We start from the raw sequence: 12,983 nt of genomic DNA on the forward strand, positions 1-12,983 counted from the left end.
TACATTTGTGACATAAAATATAAACTCTAAATGTGCACATATAACTAAAGACTGGACTTCTTTAACGTTACTTGCGGAATATATATATATATATATATATATATATATATATATATATATATATATATATATAATACACAGATCACTATATATATTAAGCAAATTAGTATGAAGCAGTTAAACAGCTAGTCTTTAACAAAACACTGCAGTAATCTAGAAAAACAAAGAGGTAAAAACTCAGGGGGTAGGGGTCAACATAGTGGCTCAGTGGTTAGCACGGCAAGAAGGTCACTGGTTCGAGTCCCAGCTGGATTAGGCTTTTGTGTGTGAAGTTTGAAAGTTCTCCATGTGTTTGGATTGCTCTGGTTTCCCCCACAGTCCAAAGACATGCGCTATAGCTGAATTGAATAAACTAAATTGGACATAGTGGATGAGTGTGTGTGGATGCTGACTGGGTTGCAGCTGAAAGGGCATCTGCTGTGTAAAACATGTGGGGATAGGTTGGTGGTTCATTCTGCTATGGTGACTGACTGATAAATAAAGAAACTAAGCTGGAGAAAAATGAATGAATGAATCAACTGGGTACAAAAGACAAAGCTTTATTCAGATGCAATGGAACATGTGAAGTGAGAAATACATTTTCAATTGTTGCAAATACAGTAATTCCACTACCAATGCACAGAGTTTGACAATTTATAGGCATATCATGATTTCTTCTATCGAACTAAGGTGATTTCAAGAAAAATTGTGTATCATGCAGCAAATACTATTGGGATAAAAGCAGCACGTATGTAAATTCATGGAAAAGAACCAACAATAACAGTTTGAGTATAAATGTAAAAACTACAACCCACCACCTTAAGTGTGAAACTCCAAACATCATGAATGGATTAGAAACGGTTTGCAGTAAGTACACAAGTCCTGAGTGAGAACTCAAATCATTAACAATACCTTTAATAAAATTAAGGCAAACTGTCCAAAATAACTTTTAAAACGGGTGGAAAAGTGCAGTGAAACTACCAGGAAAAGGCTTATTGGTGCTGAAGTGCTCTTGAAACAAAACGGCTGCAAGATAAATCTCTTTGGCTGATTGTTGATATTTCTGCAAATCCTAGATTATGTAGTATTTCAAAAAGGTAATGTCTTTCCATTATAAAAAAATTATTTATTTTGAAAATGTATAAACACTTTGTCTCTCATGTGAAATATAAATAGCCGATATTTATTGAATGCATTGTAAGGCAGCTGTCAACAGGGTAAGGACAGAACAGGCCGAATGAAACATTTCAGCATCATTGCAAAGATAATTCTTGGTAATTGGCAAGATGAACACATTCCCAACCTTATACCTTTTTTTTTTTTATTTATTAATGTTGAACACCAAGTGGTCCAATTAATAGTTTAACTCGTAATAGACTTTAAAACCTTGCAGGGAAAACCCCATTAAGTATACAGTTGTGTAAAAACAGAGGAGCATGATGGCTGATAGCAGGTCCTCATCTGGTATACCCAGGGGCTCAGCACTGAATTTTACTCAGGAGTTGGCTCGGACCCCTCACTCTTCAGGTCATTCTCATCATCACTTTCCACACCAGTGCGCCCAATAGCACGACGCACATTACCAGTGAAATCTCCACGCCTGGAACACACAAACACAAAAGACCTATATAAACACTAGCTGTGTGGACATTTATGAAGACTGTGCTTGTTGAAGTGCATCATTTTCAATAGATGATTTCAATAAAACCTGGTCGTGGGCACCCCCTACTGCCGACAACTAGAATATTTAAGGGGATATGACTGCTTACTCACCCGGCCACTTTATTAGGTACACATTGACTAGTACTGGGTTGGACCTCCTTTTGCCTTCAGAACTGCCTTAATACTTCATGGCATAGATTCAACAAGGTACTGGAAATAATCCTCAGAGATGTTGGTCCATACTGACATGATAGCATCATGCAGTTACTGCAGATTTGTCGGCTGCACATCCATGATTCGAATCTATGGGTCCATGCTTTCATGTTGTCGACACCAAATTCTGACCCTACCATCCGAATGTCGCAGCAGTAATCGAGACTCAGACCAGGCAAGGTTTCTCCAATCTTCTATCGTCCAATTTTGGTGAGCCTGTTTGAATTGTAGCCTCAGTTTCCTGTTCTTAGCTGACAGGAGAGGTACCCGGTGTGGTCTTCTGCTGCTGTAGCCCATGTTGTGCGTTTAGACATGCTCTTCTGCATGCCTCAATTGTAACAAGTGCTTATTTGAGTTACTGTTGCCTTTCTATCAGCTCGAACCATTCTGGTCCATTTTCTCTTTTTTGGACCATTCTCTGTAAACCCTTGAGATGGTTGTGCGTGGAAATACCATTACAAGCAGTTGGACAGGTGTGCCTAATAAAGTGGCCTGTGAGTTTATACATTTAAATGCTCTCACTCGGTATAAAAATCTTTTCTAGGAGTCTTTAAAATGTCACATTCAAATAAAACATGTTTTATGGTGAAAGGCTTGATCGAGGTTACAGATTGGACTTGCATCATCTTCAATAAATAGGAATAAATCTGCCTGATGTGACTAATTCGGCATGTATAGACTGAATACAACACAAAAATATTATAATCGTTTCCGGAAGAAAATACAAAACATTTTAGACTGATTTGTTGCTATTAATTGCAGATTTTCAAGTGATATTTCCTGAAGGATGATCATCCGTGTCCCAGTACCTGAGTTTGTTCTTGAGGGTGCTGACCTCCCGGTTCATGGCACTAGCAGATTCAGTGGCGTCCTCCAGCTCTCTCCGCAGTTTCCTGCAGGAGGCGTTTGCTCGAGCCGCTTCCTCCTCAGTCTCCTCCAGCTGCCTCTTCATCTGCTTCAGACGAATGTTCGCCTTCTCAGTCTGACCAAGAGCAACAGTTCATTAGGAAAGGAACTCCAGGTACAGGGTTATAAATAATATGAAAAAAAATCAAACAAATTCGCAGACCTCTTAAAATGCATGAATAAGACTTAAATAAAATTACTAGGAGTAAAGACAAGACAGGCCTTTAATTTTGAGATTTTAATTTTTTCTCCCAATCAAACCATAAATAATAAGAACTTCTTGATAGAAATTAGCTTTTGAAAGCATTATTTTTAATTTAATACAAACATTTAGGCTACAACCCCCCTCCCCCCCACCCTACCCCAGTAGTAGCAGACATGGTGTTCATGTAATGATTTGTTGATTGAACACTGACTGAACCCACTCCATCTTTCATTTAAGTATGCATTTATTATTTCCACTTAAACTAGCTTAAAGTATTTTCTATTTTAAGTGCACCACACATGCTAAAATATTTACATAAAGATAGATGCAATGAAGGCAAATATTGTAAAAATACAATAAAATGACAAGTGCTTAAATATTCATCAACTACACTTTCTCCCCCAAAAATACAGTACGTGCTAAACATTTAGTTAGATTCAAGTATCTTTTCATCCTCCTCAAAAAGGGTTTTTTGTATCTTCCAAATCAACTTTGGCATATGGTTAACATGCATTTAAAAAAATAATAATAATAATTATATGGGCAAAACATTACATTCAAAAATCAAGAAAAACCTTTTTTTTCACAAAAATGAACAAGCTGAAATGTCCTATAAAGATCATTAAACTAGTTTATTGCATTATAAATCATTGCTCACCTCAGTTTTGGACTGGTCAGCATTGCGCCTCTCATCCTCCACCTGCAGTAACACCTCTTTGAGTTTCTTCTCTACACGCCGGACCTGTTTAGTGGACTGCTGTCTCTCCCTGAGGAGTTCAGCACAGAGACAGAGTAAATGAAAGGTCAACCTGATAACTAAAAGGTTATTGGGGAATTATGCATATGATGCAAAGCCTATGAAGACAATTCACATATTCTACCATGTTAGGGCTGTGCAATATATCCAAATATCACATATACCACCTATAGATAGACATACAGCAATGGTGTGCGATATGGAGTGATTTAATACAAAAGTAACTTAATGAAAGGTAAAAAAAAAATGATCAAGTAATCATGTTAAAGAGACGATTCACCTGAAAATAAACTCCTTCCTCATTTTTTTTTAGACTGTATTTACTCAATACTCAAATACACTTCATTAAACATGTGCACAGACATCACCTACTTCCACTATATAACTGCCGGTATGCCTGTCTGTCTATCCATCTATCTGATGTACTATGAACATTACATACAGGATGCATTAACTATGAACAGATTTACAGTAGATGATTACATGTACAGGTTAGAGTTGGGCTGATAAATGATATATCGAATTGAGATAACATTTATGTAGATAATGATAAGCTCTGGACTTATATACTCTATATTGATCTAAAAGCCAACAACACAGCAGAAATGTGCAACAATGGGAATCTAAAAGGGTTTTTATATTAAAGGTGTAACGATTTTTCAGCCACCAAAAATGTATTAGGCGAAAATGTTATGTCGTTTATATAGACCCTCTAATTTTTGTGGCTTCGGTCATTGTTGGGAGACTGTTTTAAATTTGAAAGTATTAATACTTGTTTCAAAATACATGTCGTTATCATTCAGTATGGAAAATATTTATCTAGATTGTAATCTATCTCATGAACGCTTGATAATAGTATTGTGAAACAAACACCACTACTTGCTATACACCTTTTATATACATATATACTTATTTACCATACTTTACGTCCCAATTTGCACATAACAGCTGCAAATATGTTGTATATATTAATATAGGTGTACATACACTTATCAGTTTGTATTTTTGCATTCACTACTTCTATTTTTAAAATATATTTATTTATTATCTGTTTGTTGTCCTGTCTTTGTTTTTGTGACAGAGCTTCTACAGTGCAACAGAATTACAAACTCATCGTATGTGTGAACCTGGCATTAAAACTCTCTGGTTTTTGCCATATTGCTCAGCCCAATACAGGTTGCCTTAGTAATCAGAAGTATGCAAAAAGATATGAACAATTACAAATGTATAGGTGCAGTGGATATGTACAATTCAAGATGTATTAGTGCAATGTAGTTCAATTTTTAATTGTGCATTTTAAATAAAATAAAAAAAGATTAATATTAAATTAAATAAACGTGTTTAGCTGAGAAACAATCAGTATTCTGAAAAGCGATATACAAAAACTTGGATGTTTCTTCCACTGAACAAAACAATATTGCAGATAAGAATTATAATATTCTGAAGAATAGTCATTGACATGCACAAAAATAAAAAATAATAATGCTGAATGGCTGTTTTTTCCTCCAACATCCTTCATTACATCTTCCCTGGTGTTCATAATTTCTCTTAAAAAAAATAAATAAATAAAAAAGTGCATTTATATATCCCTTTAAGAAAGCAATATAAAGAAATAATTTCACTCAATTTTTTGGGGTTGACAAAACTATACCAGTAATCTAGTTGGCATGCTACCAGACTATTCTGCGATATTGCACAGCTTTAATGACCAGGTTTGCAATTTCCTGCCAATAACCTACTCAACTCCTCTTAATCTGAACTCACTTCATCTCACTGTCCAGCTGTTCTTCGAGCTGCTGAATCTTGGTCTCCAGCGCAGTAATGGTAGACTTGTACTTGCTCTTCACAGCTCCTTCCAGCTCCTGTAGTTTCTGCTTCATGTCCTTGTTCTGGCGGTCCAGCTGAGAGCGCAAACCCTCCAGGCGCTGACTATTACTACGCTCTGCAGTCAGCTCCACGGTTACCTGCTCAGCCTGACAGTCGATGAAAAACAGCATTAGTACAAGAGCATCATAAGCATAACGCATCTGAAGTACTTTACTAACGTACCTGGAGTGATGCTTTCTTCAGTCGATCATTGACCAGCTCCACACTGAGATGTTCTTCCTCGAGTTCCTCCTCAAGCTGAGCAATACGTGCTTCCAATCTCCTCCTCTCGTCGCTGCTCAGTGAGCTTAGTGAGAAATACAACAACATTAGTCAACAGGGTAAGATGCACTTTGATTTTGTAGGAGTGTGATGCAGGACACCCTACCAGACGATACATCACAATAACAGCAGGTAAACTCACTTCTTGGCATTCTGGCTATTGATCTCATCCTGTAACTCATCTCGCTCTTGCTGGATTTGTCTCTTTGCTCTGTCAGCAGCAGCCAGATCCTACAGAGATAGAAAAGCAAACATTTTACACATGACTGAGTTTTCCTGAAAAACTCCCTTTAAACAAGGAGTGCTTAAATCAGTTTCTGATGGATTCTGAAGCTAAACTGTGAAGGATGACCTTCCAGGAGAAAAAACAGGACACTGACATCCTTAAAATTGAATTGACCCTAAAGTACTTAAAGTTTAAGCTGCAGTGCAATTCAGATACATCCTTAAAAAAATGCAAGACAAACCTCATGTAGTTGCATGATCTCGGCTTCCATGCTCTTGATCTTGCGCTCGTTTTCTTTGGCCTGGTTAAGAGACTCATCTCTGGACAGACGGAGATCCTCAAACTCTCTCATCTGTTCTTTCATCTGAGCCTGAAACACAAGGGAGGGACTTGCAATGTTAGATCTATACCTAACAGACGGTTTACCCTTCTATTATTCAAAGGGTCAATTTTTCAATGTCTCACATCAGTAAATATGTGATTTATTTCAAGAGTTCACACTTAGCTCATGATTGATTATAAAAGCTTGTTTGACATGCTGTCCTGGGAGCAAGCTCTGAGCTTATAAAATCCTGGAGCCCGGGGCTCCCTCCTATTTGCAGGGTCAGAGGGGAGTTTGAGCTCAGGTAAGCCTCGAGAACGCCCCTGCTTATTTATGGCCAATGACAAATTAGAGATTGCAATGTAGAGATATACTGCTGATTAAGAGCTCATCTATAGCGCCAATGTGGTTTGGTCAATTAACCAGTCGAATGTTATTCGACTGTGGGAGAAAACCAGAGAACCCGAGGGAAACCCACACAAGCACAGGGAGAACATGTAAACTCCACACAGAAACATTGACTGGCCTGCTAAGGACTTGAACCAGTGACATTCTTGCTGTGAGGCAACATTGCTAACCAATGGGCCCCCATGCCATAAAATCAAGGAAAGGGAGTAGGAGGAGGGATGGAAGGGTTCAAGACTAAAGCTTTGCTCACACTGTGAGATTTCAGGCAGGATTTTGTCATCCGAGACAAATTTGGGAAATTTCTGAAATCCTAGGCTAAAATCTGTGATCTATGATCATTGGTTTGACATGTTTATAGAAAGCCGCATAGAGCCCGTTGAGATTAGATTTTTCCTCTGAAATCTTCTGATGAAGTTCTGGCAGTGACAGACACTTTCCTGCAGTGTGACACCAGCTGCGATAAGCGCCCATCCAGGAACCAATAGGAGCTCTGAATTCAATGCGATCCATGCAACAATTCAAATGAAGGCGGGAAAATGTCAAGTTTTTTTTTTTCCTCCTTCTTGGTTTTGATTCACACCGTGTGCAAATTTGGTGCTACAGACTGTTTACGTTTGCTGTGCGAAATCATTTCAGAATGAGGGATAGTGAAAATGTCACGTGTGGATGACATCAAACTCTGAAGGCGTTTTCTGTGTGTTTGGCGCGTCTTCATAGACGTTCAGTCTGATTTTCTGACAGCAGAGATCTCAGTGTGACATGGGAGCCTGTCATGCTAAAATCGTTCAGGATTATTTATTAAAAAAATAAAATAAACACAGTGTGAGCCAGCCTTAAGACAACTGAGGTTAGAAACTCTGGTTATTTATAGCAAGTTAGAAATCATCCTATTGGTGAATCATGTGTTGACTAATGCGGGACCAGCCGTGGTCAATCATAAACATGTGATCCCCTCGAAATTAGCTTAAATGATCATTTAAGATGTTAACAACAAATTACTTGGCAATCCTATTAAAAAACATTATAAAACATGTTATTCTGGAGGTTTTAAGGGGTGAGGTCACCAGTGGGGAAATCAGATAATCAGATTTCAGATTAATAAGAATGCATCTTATTAAAAAATAAAAAATAAGTTTAAACTAGGACATTTACGAAGCATCTATATGGAACATGAGGTTTACTTAATATTTTAATGATTTTTGCCATGAAATAAATGATAATTCTGACTTACACAATGTATTTTTAGCTTTTTCCATAAATAGGTCAAATTAAAATTTTATTAGTCACACACAGTAAGATATGCAGTGTAATGCTTATACAAACACCTGACACCTTAGTCAATAAGAATATGAATTATGAAACATTAGTAAACACATGTTTAGAAGTTAAACCTATAGAATACAAAACATAATAATAAAATAAATAAACATTGAGAATATGGGGTACCCCACGTTACGTAGTATCGGAGTACAATGAGATCCAAACATTTTGGAAAGGTTCTTATGATTGGTAATTTAATTGAAGAAAAACCTCTGGTTCCTAAATTATGTTAATGTATACACTGTAAATCTAGAAGTAAACACATGCAAACTAATAGATTTTAGTTTAATCCACTAGCTACAGGATGGCCTTTGAGCTTGGAGTAAAGATATAGCAACCTCGCTGTGGAGAAGCTCAAATGATTAAGAAAAAACAAAATATTTATCAAATATGGACCCCCTTTCAACACTTCAAAATGTGTATCGAACATTGTTATTATAGTTTTTTTTTTAATTATGTATTGTTACTATTTACATTTATGTAATTCCATGTATTTGTCACATTAACCAAATCTCTTGACTCCTGAGGTTTCAATATTTCAGAATAAGTTTGTATTTTATTTTTCTCCATATTTTGTTCTGAATTTCAAAACAAAAACCAATAAATATATTTAGGAAAAAAGAAAAAGCTCTTGAAATTCTTGTGATCAAAAACATCTCACCACTTAAGACACATTCTACATTAGCATCACTTTTTGTGTCCTCGAGATTACCTGTAGTTTCTTGAGCTGTTTGAGGGCCTCATCTCGAGCCTTGTTGGCCAAATCAATCTGAGCAGCCAATTCCGACAGATCAAGCTCCAGCTTCTTGCGCACAGATACAGCCTGAGCCCGCTGTTTCCTCTCATCCTCCAGCTCCATCTCCATCTCACGCACCTGACATTTACACACAGCATCAAAAAAATGAAATAAAATTGTATTAGTCACATATAGTCAAACAGCACGATATGCAGTGAAATGCTGACACACACTCGTGACCGTAAAATAACACAAAACACCAACACAAACAACAACTACCTAAATTTGGAGAAGTAGAAATGCAATAGAAAATAAAAGCGTATATAAACCATTTAAAGACTTTCAATAGAGTATGTGGTTGTTGCATATTTAGTATAACGGTATAACGTCTCTCCATTGTTCTGCAGAGGTGAGACAGGTGAGCATACCTGTTTGACGAGCTGCTTCCGCTTCTCCTCACCCTGCTCATCTCTGCTCTGCAGGTCCCTCTCGAACTGAGCCTTCAGGGCCTGCATGTTGACCTCCAGGCGCAGTTTGGCATCTTCTGTAAGCTGCAGTTCATCCTCCAGCTCCTCCAGCTGAGTCTTCATCTCTTCTAACTGCTGCTCCATTCCTCTCTTGGCTCTCTCAAGCTCGTGCACCTTAAAAGAAAAACAACAGCTGCAATTAAGATGAAGACGAAGCACACCGGATGGGACATTTTACTTAAATGTAGAGCAGAAGACTTTGTGGTTTTCATAAGGGGCTTAAATAAATTAGAAAGTCTTCAAATAACAAGGTCACTATTTTAAAGGGCACCTATTTACCCCTATTTACAAGATGCAAGACAAGCCTTTGGTTTCTTCAGAATGTGTTAGTATGTGTCTGGAGCTTTCAGCTCAAAATAACAGTCAGCATCAGAGACGGACACTGCTGAAGCTGAAATACGGCTCATTAGTCAAAAATACCAAGTTTTTCATGTATTTGTGGTGGAGTTTATTCAAGCCTTTCTGAAATGAGTCGCACACAAATGCCGTTAGTAACACACACACACACACACACACACACACACACACACACACACACACACACACACACACACACACACACACACACACACACGCGCGCATTTACGGACACAATGCGGTGAATTTTGCAGTTAACAATTACATAGATTTTACTGTGTTTATTAGAAACATGCTCTGTGATTTTAATAAGTTTAAAATATATTTTTCAATAGTAAGTTTTAAAAACATTAATCTGTTTATTTGCAAAGAAAAAGAGAGTTATTTGATATCACTTTAATATGACAGTAGTATCATCATAGGTACTCTTTAAATAACAGTTCTCGCTATTAATATACCAATAGGCCATTTAGCTCAAACTACTATGCTGCTTACTAACAGTTAGTATGGTAGTTAGTATGGGCAGGATTAGGGGTGTACTTAAGTCCTTAAATTTTAATTAAAAAAACACCCATATTGTAATAAACAGTGTGTAATAATCCAGTAGTTAATAGTGGGAATTGGAACTTAAAGTTAACAAGAATAACTCTTTACACAAACAAACCCTGTTCATTATATCTTGGCTGTAGACATAATGATGCCTTCTAAATGATAATAGTTAACATGTCTTCTCAAATTCCTTGAAACACACGTTTGTGGTAGTTTCACTTACACTCTTGCCAGCATCATCCTTAGATGACACCAGGTCCTCCATCTCGGTTTTGAGCTGCTTGTTGACCCGCTCCAGTTCATTCTTCAGGTCAGTCATGGCCTCCAGCTCTCGGGCCAGAGTCAGGGATTTGGTCTCTTTCTCACGGGCCTCTGCTTCAGCACGATCCCTCTCCTCAGCGTACTTTGTGGAGATGCTCTTCTCCTCTGCAAGCATCTGTACAAATTTGAGCATCAAGTTTGTTAAGGCAATCAAACCAATAAAAAATAAATAAATAAATAAATAAATAAATAAATAAATAAAAAGCATCAAGAATAGTAGGTGTTCGAAATGTCCAGATATGGCTACTGAGAATGCTTGATTGATCTAAAGTAATGTTGCACATCGCCGCAGTAAACTTGTAGATGTATACCCATGATGAACATCCACAACATTGATAATCACAGGCATTTTAAAATACTGTGAATAATTACTTTATTTTTAAACGGTGCCTTTTAAGAATATTAATTCACTCAATTATAAAAACAATTCCAGTAACCCCTGAAATACGTACTTTGGGTTTATTTCCTAGAAGTCTGTAACTAAAATGATTGACATGTGTCTTATTGCAAGAGGTTTGATAGAACTTCTTTTGAAGAAAATAGAAAGTCAATCCATTGACCACTGGCTGAAAGATTTGACATTACATTACTCTGGAAAGAATTACCTACAGTATAAGGGCCAATTAAAAGAGTACTATCAAATTTGGGATCTGTTTATACAGTTTCTGGAACAAAACCATACACTGGCACAAGCAAATCCCTCTCTCTCTACTGATTGATTGATGTGTACTTATGTATTTTTGTATGTGGAATACAACATATTGTTTTATTTATTTTGTATAACAATGTTAAATTTCAAAGTGTATGTGTGCAAAACCATCACAAGCCTACTTCTGTGCTCTTTTTCACTCGCAAAAAAGCAATTTTCTGAAAATAAGTCCTCTACCTGGTCAAACTTCTTCTGTTTGCGTTCAAGTTCCTGCACTGTCTGCCGGAGGTGACCCTGGTCAACCAGGACATCATCAAGCTCCCGCTGCAGACGTGTCTTGGTCTTATCCAGTTTATCGTAGCTGGCATTTCTCTCCTCCAACTGCTGCAGGACACTTTCCACCTCCCTCTGCAATTTCTTCTTCCCGTCCTCCATGCTCTCCAGGCTCTGTGCCTCTTGCTCAATCTTTTTCTTCATCTCTGCCAACTTAAAAACAAAGGAAGCAGCTTAGAAAATATATATCAAAAAAATCTAATGCTTTTAGTGGAGCGTTATGAGTACCAAAAAACAAAATAAAACAAAAAAGCACACACCTGAGCTTGAGCGGTGTGCAGCTGCTTTTCAACATTTTTCTTGCTCTCCTCTTCCTCCTCCAGCATCTCTTTGAGATTGTTCTGTTCATCCTCCAGTTGCCGAAGACGAGTGGAGATCGCCAGCTTCTGCCTGGTCTCTTCCTCTAGCAACGCCTTAACAACACACAATGGCAAATGTCACAATATTGCAGTTTCTAACTTCTATACAATGCCTGACACACAAAAAAGCAAGACAATAAACCCATAATCACCAACCCAAAAAAACTTCTTGCTGTGGACTTTGATAGTGCTTCAGTCTACATTACATTATTACTTGCCCTGAAAGCGCTGCTGGTGTCAGGGTTTTGGAAAAAAAAAAGCAAAGTATTGTTTGAAATATTTTGATATTTGCATGAATCAAAAATGATAAGACTAATATAAAAAAACTAATTTCTGGTAAAAAGATTTTATTCTGGGATGCAATCATTTGAAAGGGGGAAAAAAGGGGGTGGGGGGTGTCGCACTCTACACGTTAGTCTTCAATGTTAAATCAAGAAAACTGATTCTCATTTCCTTAAATCCACACAAAAAGCCAGCAATTATTATTACTCTTATAACCGTTTTAATTTGTTCTGTTCTGCCAATTTTAGTTTATCAATTGAATTTAGCCCTAAGAAAGTCACCTAAACCAGGTTTAATAACACAAGTTAACACTGCAAAGCTTTCATTATTTGTGTGAAAAAAGAATGATGTGTCTTCAGGAGAGCTTGTAAAACATATGGTCAAACCCATCACTGCCTAAGCATATAATATAAATGATTTTAAACAAACAAACACTATTATTATCAAGTTCAAACATTCAAAATTAAGTTAATCAACAATAAAGTCAATTAAAGGTTACACTCAATAATATGAATGCATGCTTATGGTTCATAAAATATGTACCTGTGCGTCTTTGAGCTGGGACTCAACAGCAGAACAGTCTTTTGCAGCTTTGATGGATTTGCTCTCCACCTTAGTCACAGTGCCTTGAAGAGATTCAAGCTCCGCCTGTATTTATCGCACA

At 37.2% G+C, this 12,983-nt stretch overlaps 1 protein-coding gene and 1 long non-coding RNA gene across 4 annotated transcripts in view; one reads left to right on the forward strand and one right to left on the reverse strand.

Moving 5' to 3' along the window:
* LOC141386178 (uncharacterized) overlaps positions 1-12,983 on the forward strand; it is a 30,985-nt gene that overhangs the window by 14,846 nt on the left and 3,156 nt on the right. The window contains exon 2 of the long non-coding RNA XR_012407630.1: positions 2,677-2,935. This is a non-coding gene — a long non-coding RNA (uncharacterized lncRNA). The remainder of the gene's footprint in view (positions 1-2,676; positions 2,936-12,983) is intronic.
* The window catches only part of myh9a (myosin, heavy chain 9a, non-muscle), a 39,905-nt gene continuing 27,505 nt past the window's right edge, over positions 584-12,983 (reverse strand). For all 3 annotated transcript variants that reach the window (XM_005165695.6, XM_005165694.6, NM_001098177.2), the window contains 13 exon segments: positions 12,863-12,967; positions 11,939-12,091; positions 11,583-11,831; positions 10,599-10,811; positions 9,371-9,583; positions 8,919-9,080; positions 6,398-6,526; positions 6,073-6,161; positions 5,832-5,955; positions 5,547-5,755; positions 3,684-3,792; positions 2,724-2,896; positions 584-1,639 (listed from right to left, as the gene is read on the reverse strand). In XM_005165695.6, coding sequence (XP_005165752.2) covers positions 1,531-1,639; positions 2,724-2,896; positions 3,684-3,792; positions 5,547-5,755; positions 5,832-5,955; positions 6,073-6,161; positions 6,398-6,526; positions 8,919-9,080; positions 9,371-9,583; positions 10,599-10,811; positions 11,583-11,831; positions 11,939-12,091; positions 12,863-12,967 — 2,037 coding nt within the window. In that variant the 3' untranslated portion in view covers positions 584-1,530.

Source organism: Danio rerio, chromosome 6, assembly GCF_049306965.1.
Source record: "Danio rerio strain Tuebingen ecotype United States chromosome 6, GRCz12tu, whole genome shotgun sequence".
In the NCBI taxonomy this organism is placed as follows: Eukaryota; Metazoa; Chordata; class Actinopteri; order Cypriniformes; family Danionidae; genus Danio; species Danio rerio.